The sequence below is a fragment of the Seriola aureovittata genome, chromosome 10 (assembly GCF_021018895.1).
Source record: "Seriola aureovittata isolate HTS-2021-v1 ecotype China chromosome 10, ASM2101889v1, whole genome shotgun sequence".
In the NCBI taxonomy this organism is placed as follows: Eukaryota; Metazoa; Chordata; class Actinopteri; order Carangiformes; family Carangidae; genus Seriola; species Seriola aureovittata.
Genome location: NC_079373.1, coordinates 21,628,505 through 21,648,336, shown reverse-complemented (window position 1 = coordinate 21,648,336; position 19,832 = coordinate 21,628,505). Strand labels below are relative to the sequence as shown.

General features: G+C 40.2%; 1 protein-coding gene across 1 annotated transcript in view; it reads left to right on the top strand.

The window, feature by feature from the left end:
- The window catches only part of cdh13 (cadherin 13, H-cadherin (heart)), a 303,246-nt gene that overhangs the window by 117,160 nt on the left and 166,254 nt on the right, over window positions 1–19,832 (top strand). Inside the window, exons 4-5 of the mRNA XM_056387676.1 lie at window positions 7,129–7,242; window positions 19,477–19,629. Coding sequence (XP_056243651.1) covers window positions 7,129–7,242; window positions 19,477–19,629 — 267 coding nt within the window. The remainder of the gene's footprint in view (window positions 1–7,128; window positions 7,243–19,476; window positions 19,630–19,832) is intronic.

Below are 19,832 nucleotides of genomic sequence, written 5' to 3'. Positions count from 1 at the left end.
GCAGAGAGAAAGACATCCTGAAGCTAATAAAAGCATATGAGAGAGGGAGAGTCCTCAGGGTGTTTAAAAGCTCTCATTATTTCACTATCAATTAATCTGCAGAAGCTTCTCAAGCTCTGGGACTCATATCATCACAAAATCTATTGTTCCTTTCTCTGTCCATATCCTGTACTAGCCCCACACTCCCCCACCCTGCGCCTCTCAAGTGACCCATCAAACACGTGTTCAGAGCAGCAGCAGCTTCTAAAGAATCTGTAACTAACTCGTGGCATAATTAAAAGCTTGTTTCAATAAGCCAGGGGTTTGACTTGTGGAATGACAACACTGACTGCACTGGGATGCTGAGCTTTAAATCTCCAATCTGAGATAGTGCTCATGGTAGTCAAGATGCCTTGATGCTTTTTCCCAGTCTTTCAATTATTGTACCATAGAGAAGTTTTCTTATCGAAATTGTATTTTTGTAATGAAATCTCTTTGTTATGCTCCTGTAAGTGAGATTTTGTATTTGCCCAACCCTCCCTTTGTTTCCTCTCTAACTCAGAGCGGAAACATTCCATGGTGAATTTATTGGTATAACAAATGGTATTGTGGCAGAAAATATTGGCTGGTGATAATTGATAAGTGCTGTGAACGAAGGTGGAGAGAATCAGTTTTTAATTCCTTGGTGAGAGCTGTTAGTTTGCTGTAACACAGGCCCAGAGGGAGAGAGGCAGCTGATGAATGATTTCCTATTATGAGCAAAACTCTGAATTCAAAGAGTAATTTATTCCCCCTTTTTTTGCAACCGATCAATATGTGAATTAATGGAAGAATGCATTTCAATTTAACAAATGCATGCTCCAAGATATGGACTTTTCTGTGTGTGTTATTCTGTGTTGTTTTGGTTGTGTTATGCAGAACAGCAGTTATGCAGAACATTTTCTTTCCTTCAGGGGGCATAAACAGGCACCATTCAAATGTAACAACTGATAAGAGGCAAAATAATCTGAGTCCAAAAGCCTATTTATTTTGCTTTTGTTATGTTTCATCCATTTCCGCGCACTGAATGAAATGTAATATTGCATCCTGAGCAAAATCCTCATCCTGCAATGACAAATAGATTTTTCTAACCAAGCTTCCAATGTTCAGTAAGGCTTTCTGGGGATGACTAAGATGTGACATCTTGCAACCACAGCACAACAGCTCACATTATACAACCCAACACAAATAATCTTCCTCTCTCTGTCTGCTTCCCACTCACACTATCTCTCCTTAGCTTGTTCTGTAGCTGTCATTTATTAATTCTGTTTACTGCCTTTGTCTGTTGTCTGTCTCCTTTTACATTAGTTCCTCCTCACCCTCCATCTTTTGCTGAAATGGTTCTGCTAACTTAAACATTTTTTCTTTGGCTTTATGTGTGGGAGCTAGCACTGGAGAGGAAACCAAAGGTTTAACGTCATGTTTCTTACAAGAGCAGCAAAACAAACCTTCACCTTCAAATTATTGATGCCTCTAATTTTAAAAAAAGCTGTGCTGATTGTACATAGGCTTTGTCTCACATAAGGTGAAATACTATAAAGAGGGAATATAACATGAAAGGTGTAAAGATGTATTGGCAAAGACAAACACCTTAACTGCATTTTGATGAGACCTTCTGCCTAATGGTGTTTTGATTATCATTATTAGAAAGGCCAAAAATGTAGCCCCTACTTTATCAACTGGAGAAACAAACTATCATATCAAATCCCATCAGTTACATTTCATGTTGGGATTTAATCCAGTCCCTCTTCCACCAGGATATCAGTAATTCACTGTTCATATGTATGAATGCAAACAGCCAAATTGCTTTTGTATTTTTTTTTGTCTTCATTTAAGGGATTGAGTACACAACAGGAAGCTGATTATATTTTATTTGATTTAATTTTACTTCATGTCCCTCACAGGAGTAAGACAAATTAAGTATAAACAAATTTCTAAACTAATGTTTTCAGGAACGATTTAAAAGCAGTTCCTGAAGAAAGAAGACTCACAACACTGCAATATTACAATATGAACATAGTGTTGATTTTCAGCCTTAAAGCCTTGCTTTGGGTCACCAGGATCCAATTTACGTAAAAAAGAGTCTGAAAGGTCGAAGATACAGTACTGTGAAAATTTTGGAATGAATCCTAAAATAAGGTGACAAGTGAAATAGAGAAGCTAAAATTAAATTAGGAAAATGATGCTCAGGTCTCTCAGATTTAGTTACCTTACCTCCTGGATGCTGAAGCAGCTGCAGATGAGAGAGAATTTTGACTGTGATGGAAATCAACGGAAACATGGATCAACACCTGGATGACTTTTTCAGGTCAGCAGAGGATAACAAAGACATTATTTTAGAAATGGGTTTCATGGAGAATAAACTGAGAAAGTTTCCTGATAATCAAATTCTGTTGGTTGAAAAATTAATGTTTATAAATACAGATTAAAAGCTTCTGTACAGCGGTGAGGTTCGATAAACTGTGTCTTCCCCAATTCACACAAACTAGCAGCTTAAACACACATTTGTCATGTTTTCTTTTCTTGGTAATGGGTTTAATCATTGCTGTAGTGTATTTGACCATGAGATATTCTTTCAGCAATGTCATTACATATATTCATTTTTCACACATGAACCATATAAATGAAAGCAAATGAAAGGACTAAGCTTTTAATTTGTACATTATTTGTGCAAGTAGGTTGTATTTAGCTCTAATAGGGAGAGTTTTGAATGACTTCATTTAATAATGACTTTGTTTTGAAACAGTTGGACTATTGTCAGTGCACACTCCACACCACTATCTGCATATAAGATTGTACACACATAATAGCTTTGGCACAATATTAATTAATTTGGCTAATTAAACATTTGAAATAAGCATCAGTCATGAGTGTCTCGCTGTATTCCGCTTGACTAAGATGAAAAGTGTTTATGATTTGTTGATTACACTTTAACAAAGTGTGAAACATTGTGCTGTCAACACTCGCATTCAGGGACATGTTATCAAGCGAGTGTAAATTTATTGTTTTGTACATATATAATATACTCAGTTGTCAGTTTATTAGGCACACCTAGCTAAAACAGATTACGTCTAATACAACAGTCCTGCAATAAATCCCACCTTCATGACGGTTGTAATGTCGAGTTTTTAATAAAATTGTTTGATTCACCTATAATTTGCTGATTCAAATGTATGATCATTTTGTAGTTCGTGGTGATGTTGAACTGAATTGCAGAGGTGTTTCTGTTATTTAGCCTAAAATAGGGATGACAAAATAATAGACACACTTTTCCTTGTAATGCAATCCGTTCAAAACACCACAAACTGCAAGTGACCATAAAGTTGAATCAAAACAGTTTCAGCACAAACTGAACATTATAGCTGACACAAAGGAACTGTTTATTTTAGGACTCTTGTATTAGACTGCATTAGTTTTAAATAAGTGTAGCTAACAAACTGCCAAGTAAGTGTACATAATGCTGACACTAACATAAGTGAAGTTAACTGTGTGTTAGGAGAGCTGACTGATTGTCTGGCCTGGCTGCATATCCAAGAATTTATTCCACATTGAATAGCTGGCCTTGATATTATCCATTTCTCTCCTGTTCTTCAACACATTGTCAGAAATGAGTAATGGCACTTCTCAATATAGCATTGAGAGTGAAAATGGCAGAATGGACAAGGACGTGACTTTGCTGCCACAGTAACTCTGCACTCAGATGACAATGATAAAGGCTCCATTTTTCCCTCCCTCCCACACACACACACACACACACACACACACACACACACACACACACACACACACACACACACACACACACACACACACACACACACACACACACACACCCTAGTACAGTATACAATGTATTCATGTAAACACATATGCACCTGGGCATCCCTGCTCTTTGTTACCACTCACTGGTCAAGTGTATTAAAATCTTAGAGGAGAGAACATCTTTTCTTTTGTGATGATACTTTCAACTCAGTACACTGAAATGCACTAATGATCATTTGAGGGACAGAGACAGAAAGAGAAGCAAATGTATTAAGGCTGGATCAGGGTTGATGGTGCGGCAGTAATTTATGAACAGGACACATTAAAGATTCATGGCTTCCTTCTCTTACGGTGTCACCAAGCTGTAAGAACACTATTCATCACACTTGCACACTGCAAAAGCAGAAAGTGAGAAGAGAAGTTATTGCTAAGTGAGAGGAAAGAACAAGGGAGAGCTGCAAAATGGTATGTAGAGAGGTAGGCGAGAGGGAAGAAAGTAGGACTATGTTATTTTACCCGGCATTGGCAGGGCAAATGTCTATGTACAACTAAACATCAGTGCGTCTCCCTTTCCACCTGCAGAACATTAATGGGGTTGAAAGTGCCATCACTCCCTCTCCATATCCACTGTATGTCAGCTCAGAGAAGACTTTGATTTGACAGCATGATTTATCCTAGCCAAAACCCCTGCCATTTGTCCCCAGATCCAGCCACTAAAAATACCTCATGGTGCCTGTTTGCCTCCCAGCTTTTCTTCCCCTCCTTTACAAATATCACACACAGCTGAGACCTGTGCATGATGGGATTGATGTGCTCATCCCTGGGCTTCAGACTCAGGCTGGATTTTAACACACCGTGTTTAAAAGTCCATCAACTTGCTTGTGAACTGGTCACATATATATATACACACACCACTGACTTTGCTCTTTAGACACAAAATAGGTCATATAATCGCAAACAGTTTTGTGCAGTGTTCTGTTTAACTACTTCACGTCCAGTTTTAGATTTCTGTCTTTGACATTTGGAAGGTCAACCCCCAGTGGGTTTGATAAGAGTGGCCATTTCAGAGACCACTCAGTGTGTCTTTGGGTTGTTCTGGTCGGGTTGTTTTTTATGATTATTGTTTAATTATGTTCTCTCTGACCATTGTAACTGGGGAGAGTGGAGAGGTGAGGCGGTTAGTGGAGTGTTTGCTGGATATCGGCGGCAGCATTGCCCTCTCTGTCTGAGTGTCGGCACTGTGCTGTAAACAAATGGCTCAGTTTTTCCCTCTTACCTGTTCTCTTTCCGTCATTCTGACAGGGGTGAGAGTGGTGCCAGAGTCCCTGTCAGCCAAGAACAGCAGTGTGAACAGTAAACACGCAAACAGCCCCCTGCATACACACTGTGCACTGCACATTGTCAATAAAGAGTTGCACGGTAGGCTGTAAAAGATGAAGGACAAAAGGGACTATTTGCATTGCAAATGAAGCCACAAAAACCTCAGGTTGGCATTTCCCTTTCATATTGAGACTGTGTTGTCACTTTACCCAGGGCTCAATGGCTGGGCTTGTTGCTGTGTTGTTTCCTTCACTGTCATTGTTCTGTCATTTTGCTCAACATTTTTAGCAGTGACTGCCTTTATGTGGACAATGAGCTGTGGAAGCATCGGTCAGATCAGATCAGAGATTAGTGTTACCAAGCTTAATAAAACTTAAATCACATTTGAATTTTGAATTCAATTGTTCATTTTTGCAGCCAACAATATGGTCAATGTCTTAGATTGACAGCAGCTGGTAGGCTGAGCCTTGGCACGAGAGTCAAAGTAAACAAACTGGCACTGGAAACTGTGGGAACATGGGGAAACTGTGTAGTTAGCAGTGGGAATAAAGGGTAAGGACCACATTAGCATGTGAATAGACTGAAATGATATTTGCAGGTAGGTTCTTAAGTTAGCAATGCGTTTGGTAGTTGTTGGTTTGGTCACTAGTTCAGCAAGTTGAGGCATGACACAAGACCAGTGACCATGGTTATAAATTCGATGAGAAGAAGACATTAGCAGGAAAGCTAATGCGGGTTGTTGTGTGACATATAATTGCCTCATACATATATGGATTTTAAAATTAAATAATTTAATTTGCTCTGTTTGCTCTAACTCATCTTCATAGATGGAAAACTAATGACTGTGACATGTTGATGAATAGACATGTGACGCAATCGTGAATCAAAAAAGTATACGATATACATTTCTCCTTTGGGTATCACAGTTTTTTCCATGGAGAGCACATGATGTAAATTTAATATATATACTGTAGCTGAAAGAAACAAATTAATTTAGGTTGGGCTTTAAGTAGGAGGTGTGTGTGTGTGTGTGTGTGTGTGTGTGTGTGTGTGTGTGTGTGTGTGTGTGTGTGTGTGTGTGTGTGTGTGTGTGTGTGGATGGATGTGTGTGTGTGTGTGTGTGTGTGTGTGTGTGTGTGTGTCACACCATCACCTCCATGTTAGCAGCCAGGATTCCAGCTTCCTGTTCATTGTGTCAGTGACAGACATTATTTTTGTCAACATCTAAGCAGAAAGGCCTTAACTGTATCAGTGTTCTCAAAGTGTAGAAGAGAGGGGAAAGTCTGTATTGTACAGTAATAATCATGTGTTTGTTTACAACAGCAACAGGGTGGATGATGAAATTTGATTATGTTGTTGTGTTCTCAAGAGCGAAAAAAACATTTCAGATCATTCTGCGTGAACAATGCAATTGCTTCACCAAAACCTTGTCATCTCTCATTTCTTGATTTTTCATCATTTCTCTTCATCTTTGTTGCACTTGCTTTAATGCTTAGTTTTATCTACTGCTCTCTTGTGTACATATTGAACATATTGGCTAAATAAAGAATTAAAGAATGTAAATTAAATTTCAGTGAAAGCAATGGATACAGTTATTTCATGTTTGCCCAGAGAATATCTTCCCCTCCTATACCCTCCCTTTCCCCATCTTCCCCTCCTCACGACAAACGGGTAAGCATATGGGGCTGTCTGCCAGATGCAGGTGCTCAGCCTTTTTGCATTCCTTATTATATAGTATGTACCACTGTGCCATCGTGATTGGGAATCAGTCCAAGAGTAGCTTGTTTAAACGTTTTTTCTAATATTTCAAATGCATACTTGACTGCTTGCTGTGTGTTTATGTGCCATTTGTGGGGTTTAGGGTAATTGCTAACAAGATGCTGACAAGTCATTGTGGACAAGGTGGGGTTGCTGTAAGAATTATAAGAGACATCACCACATGCTTGACAATGTAACTGGGCAAAACATTAAAATATAAAGCATTGTTATTTCAAAATTTAACAATATGGTTTCTCTTCTCTGTTTTAGAATATCCTGGGGCTTGGCCAGACGCTGACATACAGATCTAAGAGATCCCTGCTGGTCCCTCCTATGATTGTAACTGAGAACCAGAGAGCCCCCTTCCCCAGGCCCATTGGCAAGGTAAGAAACCCACTGTCTCATCATACACTCAGGTGGGCTTGATTTCTCAACCTGAGAGCGGAACTAGGCTGTATTCATAACAAAAAAGGAAAAAATGGAGTTGGGTTTTATGTTTGAAATGCTCACCCAGGAGAGAAAATTGCCTAAGGTATAGAACCAAATATTAAATGTGTGCACTATTTAAAGCTTTGGAAATGTTATTTTTATTGTCTATTTTTATTTTTGTAGTCTTTTTTGTGTATTGTCACTGCGGTCTTACTTAGCCCAAAAACAGAAGAGTCTGGTGCGCTCTCTAATCTGTTACACAGCTCCACAGACTGTTTGTTCAGAAAGATAATTCTGGGTGGCAATATGGTGTGTATATAGGCTTATAAAAATATGGAAATTTTCCTTGAAGAGAATTTGTTCTGTGATTATGAATGCTCATCAAATCACAGGCAAATTCAATGGGTCCCTACAGTGAGTGTCAACCCCTGTGATGGAGCCATTTGCTTAAGGAAGTTCTTGGTCTGTACTGATTTATTTTTATTTTATTGATCTAGTCTTGTATTGACTGTTTTATATATACAGCATATATTACAGATATAGGAAGAAATTTTCTCTTTCTTACTCATGTTCCTCCATCACATCTTATGCGTTCTAGGGGACTCATGATCATTTTACTGAAATGAACTTTGGATGGGAGGAAGTTGATCTTATGACAGTATCTCTTTCACACCATGCAGTTAAAATGCTGTAATAAAATACTCAGTGACGAACAATGATCAGCATGCTAGATTAAATTCAAATTTAGCTTTGAATGTATGGAATGAGTTTACATAATGTCAGACCAATGCAGAAAACTGAGAAAATTGCCATTAGAGTCGTTTGGGCTCCTTTCACTTGTGCAAAAAGAGAAAGTTTGCTCACCAGCAGTACAGGCTGAGTTTCTGTCAGACTCCATTCAAATGTACCCATTTATTACTTATGTCACTCAGTCAGAAGGTCTCCAGCAGAATCCTCCTGCTTTGCTCCTGTTGGAATGAAAACACAACTACAAAAAGGGCACTGCCTGAAGTTGTTTACCATCCTGTTTCTTCAGACTTCTGATGAGCTTTCAACTTAAGAATTGCTGTGTAATATTATCTGACTAAAACGAAGTGCAAAGAAAAGCCCGAACATGACAGACAGATCATCTTGGCTTTATTAATACACAATGGCCAAGTACTAATCAGTGCAGATGATAGTTTATTCTTTATCTCAGTCTGGCAAGCACTTGGTTTATTGATCTGTTAAGTTAAAAAAAGAACAGCACTCAATTTGTTTCTCAAAAAATCACACCAGATATTGAAGAGTTTTGTTTGCCCCCTGGACATTTGAGCATTGTTTAACTGGGATGAGCAAAAACATAGTGAAAGCTTCCATTGCTGGCCACATACAAGGACAAGTGGTGGATATTGTATTGGTCACAAATAGACTGCCTGCCTTGATTTTTTTTTCATTTCTTTAATGCATGTTGTTTCTGAGTAGAAACAACAGAAACATATACCTCACTGTTTTAACATATATTTTCAAAATATTATTCAATATCATGTAATGTAGTTTCTTCCAAGATATTAATTGTCTGAAAGCTAGCTAGAAGAAAGCAGACAGAATTGCAGGTACATATAATGGATGGAGGATTTCATCACAATCAGCCTATGAAATTAAGTGATCCAATTTCAGAACTTGCTGCTGTTTTTTTTTTTCGTGAGTGAGTTTTTTCTTCGTGTGAGTGGAGCTTTTGGATACTATCAGTGATTGAGAACAGGCTACTACAATCAACATTTTTCCAGCCAAAAAATCAATAAAAAACTTTGTGGATCAGAAAATATTACAAAAAGTCACAAACTTTTAAGTTAGTTTCTAATACAATCGTTCATGACATTAGGACCACTTGTCCATGTAATATGTAAAGGAAGTCATATGTTGAGAGTATGATCTACTATCATATGCTTTGCTTAAATCTACAAAAAGAGCTTTTAACACTACAGTGGCAGTTAGCACAGTGCTACAACCACACTAAAATCTGTTTCAATTTAATTTCCTGATGAATATGTTTTCAGTTGGGCACTTATTCAGATTCTCTGATATTTTGGCTTGGCAAGATCACTTGACAAAGAGTCAAGTGGTGAATAATGTTGGGGTTAACTTCTCATGTGCAGAGAGTATATCATAAGAATTGTCATTTGTAAATCTGAGGTAGTTATTTTTTGCTTGAGGGCAAGTAACTCATGAAACAGTAAAATCATAGACAGGCTTTAACTAATGTTTCAGTATGTATATATATAATTTACATGTATAAATCAAGAGTATTTACTCTGCCAGTTTTCCCTACTAATAGGACAACAGTTACACTATGCAAATTATTAGCAATTGTTCATAACATAACATGACTGTTATTTGTAATTAGTATCAGTATTGTAAACAAATTGCAATTTGGACCACTGATATAATCCTTTTCCATTAATTTTATCTGCTTTATTACTACAGACAATGAGCATTTTAATGAGCATGGTTATAGGCAGCCATGTTGAAGGACAGGCAGCTACACCATAAATCTCAATGTGCTGCTTCCAAAAATGCAATGGTTACTAAATGAAATCTGTTAGGATGACGGTTATCTTTTATAGGAACGTTCTTTACATCTAAGAGCAGTTAGTGAGAAATGAGGCCCTGGTCAGAAACTTTTAAGTCATACCCTGTAGTCATGGTTCTCAGAAAAGGGACCCAAGAGCACGACTCAGGACGAGGAGGAATCTTAGAAAAACAAAACAAAAACAAGGATAGATAAATCCAAGCAGGCAAACAAACTACAAAGGGTCGGGTTCAGGCAAAATCCAAAAGAACTCAGGCAGGGTTCAAAACACGCTCAGGATCAAAACAGCAGGCGAAGAACAGAGCGCTGGAAAGCTACGGCGCAAAGATAATCTGGCAGAGCACAAGTGAAAAATATACCATGGAACTAATGAGGGAATGAGGAACAGGTGAGCAGAGAAGAGGAGCAGGTCAGGGGAATCTACGGGCATTAAAGGCACGTAGGTGGCAGTGGCAGCGTCTGAAATCACAGCTGAATTAGAAACATGTATGCACAAACAACTGCACTGAATGAATGAGAGGCACCTGACACCTGTATGCTGGATATCGTGATGAACACAGGCATAGATTTTCATATTTTATTCTCAGTTTGAACCTCTAAATTCAACTTAAGGGAGAAGATTGGAAATGACTAAAAGCACCTGAGGCTGAGGCATCAGCTGCTTGGATCTTATGAAGTCTGGGTGTTCACTTGCTCACAAGGAAAGAGCTTTTTCACATTTTTGTACATGGTAGGTTACCATGTTTCACAGTTATTTGTGTTCTACTCTCTTTTTCTCAATCTACTTGTCATCTCTCATGTGATACTTATACTACGTGTATAAAAACTTTCATTTTCAGTCTCTCAGTTTGTTAGAGATCAAATATTTGAGACAGGTCAAGAAAACTGTGTAATGGTGGATAAAAACAAATGTTCCCAGTGGAGACACACATCTTTTTCTCAGTTTACCTTATTAAAGTCTGACGGGGGGGATAAGTGCTTGTCTATACCATCTCTATTTGACATCCAATTTAATCCTTTGCTATAGTGAATTTTTATCAGAGCTGCTGTCAGTAGGACTCCTAGTGGACCTGTGTGTGACATTACTGCTCCCATTACTGCAAAAGTGTGAATCTCAGTTCTGTAGCCTGTTTTCAAAATACAGTTTTGCCACATTATCAGTTCCATTTTCAACAAGGGGTATTTGCGTGACATAATATTCTCCAAAGCACGTTTCCTCAAGGATTTATTCATTGTTTTATCACTGATGAAGGATTTATTTGTCTTGCTCGACCTCTCGACAAGAAATCATATCAACTGAGTTATCTTGTGACAAATGGTCATACAAACCAAACCATATAAGCCATGCATTCTTTAACCCAGTGTAAGGCTCTACATTTCTCTCCCCGCGTTACAAAGCTTTGATGTATCTCTACGTGTCTAGCAGCTTTGTTCTAGATAAGACTGGGCACTAAGAGATCAACCACATATCTCATTCCCGCAGAGACTAACATAAAAGATATCCCTTACTGAGCCCTGCGCATAATAGATAATTGTACCTTGGAGAGCACAACCACAGGTCATACCTGCGCTGTACTCAGTGTGGTCCCTGTGAAGCAACACGAGGGCCGGGTTTGGTACCAGGTTGGTATTAATGGTGTTGGAGGACTTATGTGAATGCGTTGAACCACAAGGTGACATTTTTGGTGGGACAACTGTAATCCAGAGGGGGTTGAGCAAATTTCTGCCTCTGTGACCTGCAGGGGGAGAGCAGAGAGTCAGCAGATAAGTTTGGTCCATAGGGGACATAAATGAGCTCTATTGTATGCTGTGGATCTGTTCTGGATTGAGCCAAAGTGTCAGCTAATGAGTACAGCCATTGCAGTACTTTTAACACATTCATGTGACAAATCGGAAGCATAGTCCATATGCGACGTGAACTATTTTTCTCTCTCTTCCTCCGTTGTGGTCTCTACTTCCCTCTCTTTACCCCATTTCTACTTCTTTCCTCTTTTCATTGGCAAAGTCTATCCATCCTTCTCCTATCCCTGTATCCCTCCATCCATCTCCCCCTACCTCCACACTCAGCTTTGCATGAGAAGACAGGCTAATGTGGGCTATTTTACCCAATAGAAGGTATATGTCGGCAACTTTGCGAAATTGATTTTCCACCCCAATAGCTTTCCTCTTCTTACGCAACCTACCTCTTCCATATGGCAGCCATTCATTTTTTATGCTCCCTCCTTCTCTCTGGGAGATAAGCAGTAGGAAGAAGAGGAGAGGTGAGATTGCATGGGCTACGCTTTGACATGTATGACTGTGTGTGTGCATACACATTTGCAGAATGTGTAAGCGTGTGCGCGTGTGTGCTGGAGGTGTGAGGGTGGTTTGGCTGTCAGCAGGACTCACAGGGGAAGGGTAAGAACCTTGTTTTTTATGTCACACCTCCTGCTAGCTGTGGAATTGTTTTGATACAGAGGTCTCTCCCCTGCCCTCCCTTGGGGGCCCATAAACAGCTCACAACAACTCATACAGCAGCTGAAGCATGCAATGAAATGGATATGCTTAAATGTTTCTCTTAGTATGTGCCACTCCAGTCGCTGCTGATACGACCATTTTAGACTCCTCAAGTTTTCAGGAAGATAAATCAATCAGCTCAAGTAGTTTAAATATGTATTCCTGAAGATTTTTCGCTCACGTCTAGGATTGTAGTAAGTGTGATTTTTAAGTTTGGCATTACAGTGTGTTCTAGGGATGTTCAAGGAAAAATTATTTGTCCTCTTCAGTATTTTACCATTCAGTGTTTCTATATAATCATATAATCTGACCACATATGGCTTTTTCCCAGCCAGCCTGTCTGTGCCATGGATGTATTAGGGAAATTGGATGCTGTGTTACAAGATGTCCCCAAATTCATTCCAGTGAAGGTTGCCTTTGCCGAAAAAGTTTTTAGGTCAGTAGAGCAAGTGCGCCCTTCCTTCGCAAGCCAGATGAGAGCATGCGGGTTGTGCTGGCTGTATGGCATAAAGATAATTGACTGACACAGTTTATAGAGACCTTTCAAATTTTACTGAATAAAATTCTCATATCACAAGGGGCCATTAAAGTCTTGTTTTGTTGCTCAAAACATGAATTTGTCATTTTATAGTCGGTCCTTTTGTAATGATTATACAGTTTATGGTCTTTTTGGGACAGTGTGCATCATGTGTCCCATTGACTATGGTGACTACGCAAAAAATCACCTCACAGCCCAGAGCTGTTCCCAGAGGCTTGGACCTGTGTCAGAGCTTTCCATAAGCACCAGCTGCCGAAAAAAACACCCAACTACTCATTTGAGTCCAGCCCGCTACTTTGATATATTCATTTTTGATTCACAGTGTGGGCATGTTTTACGACCACCAGCCTCATCTTCAAAACAGTGTGAGCATGATGTTAGAGAAAAGTGCCTGTCTGTATCAGTCTCATCCCCACATGCTCGATATGAATGTGTGTGTATGTGCATTGATTGCACAGGCAGGGGACATCCTCATTAGAGGGGCTACTTCCGGAAACACTGGTGGCACAAACTTGATGATTGCACAGAAAGCATTAAAAAGCACTGCATTTTCCATAAACGCCACACAGACATTTATGGGCTTAATGATGGAAAGAATGAATGAATTATCTTTAGTGAGCCTTTTGCAGCAGAGCCATCTTTAGGATACATTGCAAAATACACACTAAAACACACATGAAAGTAACAGGTCAGGTGAGGAAAATGTAGACTATGCTATATTTTACAGTGTAAAATGTTCTAGAAATGCTTTTCTATTTCTTTGCCATTGGACAATAATGTAAACTAACGTCAGATTCCCCAAATTACTGCATTTGCTGTATTGTGGCAGATAATTAGTTCTTAATTATGTTCCCTCAGCTGGGGGTAGGGGTTAAGCTGCTGAAGAGTCATTGCTTAAGGAAAGTTTAGGATTTCATGTTTTATTTTTTATTTTTATTTTAATAGTGTCAGTCTTCTCTGGCACCTGTTCGCTTTTCTAATGACAAGCCATCAGCTGCTCATGGATCTTTCAAATTGCAATTCTCCTAATGTCAAGAAAACTAGGAATTTTATTAAATCCTGTGGCAGGCCAATCACAGGTGATGACAAAGCCTGATGGTTTGATAGACAGCTGTCACTCCCTCTTTGTATGATGAATATGTTTTTGTGTGTTGACATGGTTTGTTTAGAGTATGTGCACAGCATCTGTAGCTGAACTATCACAGCCAAGTCTACCACCCTGCAAGCTGCAGCTATAAAGGGGGCAGAAGAAAAGTAATCTTTCAGTAAATTTGGAACAAATGGGGAATTGATTAGGTATGTTTTAGATGTTTATTGAGCACCTTGTAGCCTGTAGCCTGTAGCAAGACCTGAGAATTCAGACACTTTACTTTAACTGACAGAATTTAGTGAAGTTGCTAAATTTGTATTCAGGTTTTTTTTTTTTTCAACTTAAGTATAAAGTGAACTGCAACCTGCCCGATCCAGATGAGGTGTCAATTTGGATTTTTGCTGTTTCCGTGTGTGTTGGCTCAGTTGTTTGCATTGTTTCCTCACAGTGAGAAGGTCCTGGGTCCTAAGCCTCATAGCCTGGAGCGGTCAGATGTGTGCGTGTTCTCATGTCTCTGGGTTTGATCTGTTAAATGTCCAAAAGAAATTCAGTTAGATTATTTGGAATGTCTCAGTTACCCATAGGTATGAATATTTGTGATGGACTGCTCAGTACTGATCTGCCATTCACTGTATTTGCAGTGCACTTCACATCCCTGAAACCCCTTATCAGAGAGAGCAGTTATAGGAAAAGGAGAGATCACTCTAAATAAGTCCTGCTCATTGTTTACTAATTCCAAAAAGCCACTAATTCAGATTCACTAATTCACACAAGCAGAAGTGCAAACAACAATAAACAAAACACACACACCGCCCCATTAAATAACAAATGAAATCTCAGATGTATCAGCATGAAGCACTTCTTCACTTCAAACGCAGTCTTTGAAGCCATCCTAACTTTCTGTGCTGTGCTGGAGTTGTCAGTTATTCAACCTGTGTTTATCCTTCCTTACCTCAGGGTCCAGCTCGCAAATCAACACAACATGTCTCACTTGACATGACAGCTCCAATAAAGTGCTGTTGGAGAGAGGAATGAGGGCCTAGTTTGGTTGTAGCCCCAGCTAATATAGTAAGGAGAATAGACGTGTCTGGCAGCTTTGTTCCATTGTTTCAGCACAGTGATGTGTCCTGATTTTCTCTGTCTGTCAGTTTGGCTTCTTCCTCTGTCTTGTTGCCCTCTACCTGGTGTCTGTTAACTGTTACAGGCTTCTTCTTCTTCCTTTATTCATGAATCTTTCCCCTTCCTTATCTATCTAGGCCTCTTTGTTTCTCCTCCTCTCACAAAAAGCAGCCATTCAATACAAAGGCTCTATCTAAACTTCCAAGCTGGAAGTGAGCAAGTTGTGTTGTGAGATGTTCCAAGATTAGAAAGCAGGCAGCCTGCGGGCCTCGTCATTTAGTCTAATTGATTGTCTTAATTGTCTGAGGAAGAAAAGGAAGTTCCTGCCTTTTTCTCCCAGTCTGTCTTTCAGCATGTTAATCATGCCCGTTTGTGGCGGATGTTTGCCGGTGGTGAGTTAAAACCCTCTGACGTACATTGTAATTCAGGTCTGGACCCCAGATGCATCGAACAGATGTGAAATCCATTTTGATGAGAGAACTTTAAAAAACGAGGAGAAGCGATAAAAAACAGCTTTGCCGGGTGTGAAGTGCCCAAGAGATGCTGGTAATGAGGTAATGATTAGCGGAGGCCTGGCTAACCAATCAAAGCCAGTTAATTAGCACCATTGTTTTCTCATCGTCCTGTGTTGAGGACTCGGTTGGATCCTCGCTGTCCAAGTCTTCACCAGACCGTTCTTTTGCCTCATTCCCTTCATTAGCAGGCTGGAGCGGCAAGACAGTCAGGCCAAGTACAGGTCCAAGCCTAGCATGCTCACACACACACACACACACACACACACACACACACACACACACACACACACACGTATACACACTAGACACATTCCTGACCACTGAGGGTCTCACTCACCTTCAAAGGCACAATCAGACCATCATTACCCCCTCAAAAAAAAGCAGAAAGAAAAAAAAGTTCTCTCCTCTCTCTCTCTCTCACACTCACACACACACACTAACGGCCTGGCTGTGATTGTCATTCGCAGCTGGCTGTATGACCTTGATAGGGATAACAGAAGCACCACTTAGAGATGCTGTTGCATACTCACTCTCCCCCTCTCTCTCACTCGCTGTCACACACGCACACACACACACACACACACACACACACACACACACACACACACACACACACACACACACACACACACACAATGACTGGAGTTGAAATCCTCCCCCACTCCCCCTCAAAAAATGTGTGATGATACAATATTTGCATGATAATAATTCAGCGTGATGATGTTTTTTTTGGACCAGCTTTATACTTTCTTTGGTACACTTTGCTTTGCACAGCAGATTTTTGTCCTGATTTTGAAATGCAAAAAAAAAAAAAAAACACTTCAGTGAATTTTTTTTTTACAAGTTACACAACAAGTTTTCTGAGATGTCTGTGTGTGTACACATTTGTACATTTCCACAGGTTTTTATTTGTTGCCCTCCTGACACCTGACAGGAACACAGACAACAGGAGGTGATATCAAGGGTTTAATACACACAAACCAACACACATAAACATACACAAACCGGTGCAGATCAGTTGTTTTGGTGTTCATTCTCTCGATGTGCTCGGAGGTGTTTGGTGTTGTGGAGCTGCGCCACACCTCCTGTCATCTTCCCGCAGTATCATGAGCCCGGCAGTCTTTCATGTCTGCTTGGCTGGTAATGAGAGCTGATAGAAAGAGGTGAGATTCTCCCATCAGTCCTCCCACGCACACAGAGGGAGACAGACTCAGTGGAGACAAAGCCACTGGGTGTACGTTTCTGTGCCAGCATGTGTGTGCAAGTTGGAGTGTATGTGTATGCAAGGTGCATATTATCACACTTGTATCCCACAGAGACATCTCCTAATCACACTAAACTTCTCCTGACACTTCAGTTACTCTTCAGCTGAAGTCACTGTCTCTATCAACTGTCTCTCCCTCTCTCACATTCTCTACTTCCTCGTCTCTCACTCTCTCATTCTGCATCCTCACACCCGCCCTCCCTGTCTTACCTGTACGTCTGTTCTTGTTTTTTCCTCCTCTCCCCCCGCATCTATCCAAGTTTGACGCTGAGCCATCTGTGAATCCAACTAATGTTGCACCTCATTCTTTTTTCAGTTTTCTTCATCTGACCCAGTTTGTCACTCTCAGCAGGCGCTGGCTGCCACTGTGATTACTGCTCAGAAATATCTCTGTCCTGAATGACAGCAATTGCACCTGTGTGTGTGTGTGTGTGTGTGTGTGTGTGTGTGTGTGTGTGTGTGTGTGTGTGTGTGTGTGTGTGTGTGTGTGTGTGTGTGTGTGTGTGTGTGTGTGTGTGTGTGTGTGTGTGTGTGTGTGTGTGTGAGAGAGAGTGTGTCCATAGGTGGGTTTTCTGTATCAGTCTTTATGTCCTCAAAATAAGAAAAAACACACTGTGACAGACTTTCCTTAGGATTTTTACATTTCTCACTCTTATCATATGGCATGATAAACAAAATGAGCAGAGTGAGTAAGTGTTATAGGATACAGTACAGAGGAGTGGAAAATAATGAATGAAGCATAAGATATGGATGCTGAATTGGAGAATGAGGAAGGGCATATTAGAGAGAGTAAGAAGCGGGGGACCAAGGCGTCCAAGAGTGAGAGGAACTAGAGGGAAAAGATGAAGTGGGACTTCGAGATAAATAGCAAAGAGCTTTGGAGAGGCTGTAAGGGCTTGAGCTTCATCTGGCATAGGCTTGTAACACTGCAGTATCATCTCCCATGCTCTTTCAAGTGGGGACTAGAAAGGCCTTCATTTAGCTGCCGTCCCATTGAAGCGCGCTCTCATTACAGGTGACCTCATCGCATCCCTCTGATCATGAAGCCCAGTGCAGGGGGACCATTTAGATCCTTCACATACACCGACAGAAGGCCCAGAAGGTCTAAAGAAGTGACAACACTGTGTGTGCTTATATGGTTGCAGTATAAACTGGTAGTTTATTTACACAGTGACACAGTGTTGTGGTGTGGCTCTGCACGCCAGCACGTGGGATGTGAAATGAAGACATCATTATGAGGTTAAAATGCCGACGTTCATCTTTGATTTAGGAGGGTTCACAACCAGGTGATGAACAGTGCAAGAACAAAAAAACTCTTTAAAGTTGAAATCCAGCACTTCTGTGCACATGCTCAGTGCACTACTGACTGCACTGTGCATGATGCTGTCGTCATTCTCAAAACACTTTCATATGTCAGTGATAATCCTGATCACAAGGTTGTGATTGAGATTACCTAATTTGTGTTTTTTGCCCAGAGTTAGATGAGATGACTAATATTACTCTCATTTACAGCAAATATATAGATGGAGCCAGCAGTCATTTAGCTTAGTTTAGCATAAAGCATGGAAAGAAAAGGAAAACGGCTAGCTGGGCTCTGTCCAAAAGCAGAAAAATATCTTTGTGTGCATTTTTTCAAAATTCTGTAAAGATTTTCTACACATACATTTTCTCTTCTTTGACTATTTTATTGTGTGTCTCCCTCTAACATTTGTCCTGAAGTCAAGATCTGCAAAGATCCACAAGGTTTTGGCTCTTAATGCTGTTTTTGCTTTGCTCTGTGAATCTAACATGCTTTGTTTTCTGTGTCTTTGTTTCGTTATCCTGCCCGTTCCTGTTGCTGGTGTACCTGTGGATGCTGCTGGCTACGTCAGTCTCATGTGAGTACAGTAACCAAAAAGTCACTGGGTCAGATCACTCCTGTGTGAGAGAACAGGATTGTCAGCGAACTAACTTGTCAGAACTCATCAAGAGCATATCTATTGCATGAGGCCATTTCAGAGGGACTGGCTCTAAAGCTTCCTCACATAGCCCAATGACAAAAAACATAATGTATATAACATTCACACTTAATTATTGAGGAAAATATTTTTATATTTATTTAACTGCTCCACTTTCCTTATCTAAATGTAATCCTACCATGCATTAGCAAGTGGTCACAGCAGGCCTCCAGTGCTCAGGGAGATGATGCTAACTTTCATATTTTACATGAGTTGAATTTGCAAACTGATGAAATCAAATCAAAGTCGTTTCTGATATAAATTTTTAATTGTTAGCTATCAGGGTTTTGCAGCACCATTCAAGATGCAGTAAGCTTCTTTTGCTCAAATGAATATCAACAAATTCTAATAAAAAGTGTTTTTCAGTACACTCGGCATTAAAGAACAGGATTTGAATTTGGAAAAAAACAGAGAAAGTAATTCTTTGCTTCAGGAAATAGACTGACTCAGAATGAAATGGGAAAAGCTTACAATTTTTCTGTGTGTGTGTGTGTGTGTGTGTGTGTGTGTGTGTGTGTGTGTGTGTGTGTGTGTGTGTTTGTTTGTTTGTTTGTTTGTTTGTTTGTTTGTTTGTTTGTTTGTTTGTTTGTGTGTGCAGGTGATTTCAACAGAGAAGTCGGGGAACCACATCTTCCGACTGACAGGCCCCGGTGCTGACCAGGATCCCAAAGGTCTCTTCATCATTGACACAGACACAGGAGAAGTGTCAGTCAGCCGCTCACTGGACCGGGAGGCCATTGACTCCTACAAGGTGTGTGTGTGTGTGTTTATGTGTGTGTGTGTGTGTGTGTGTGTGTCTGTCTGTCTGTGTGTATGTGTGTGTGTGTGTGTGTGTGTGTGCGCGCGCGCGCGCACGTACGTGCATGTGTGCCTATGTGCTCGCCTTTGATAGATCTGGCGTTTACTGTGTTTGTGTCTGTGTTTTCCTCTCCTTTCTGTCCACCTGGGACTCTT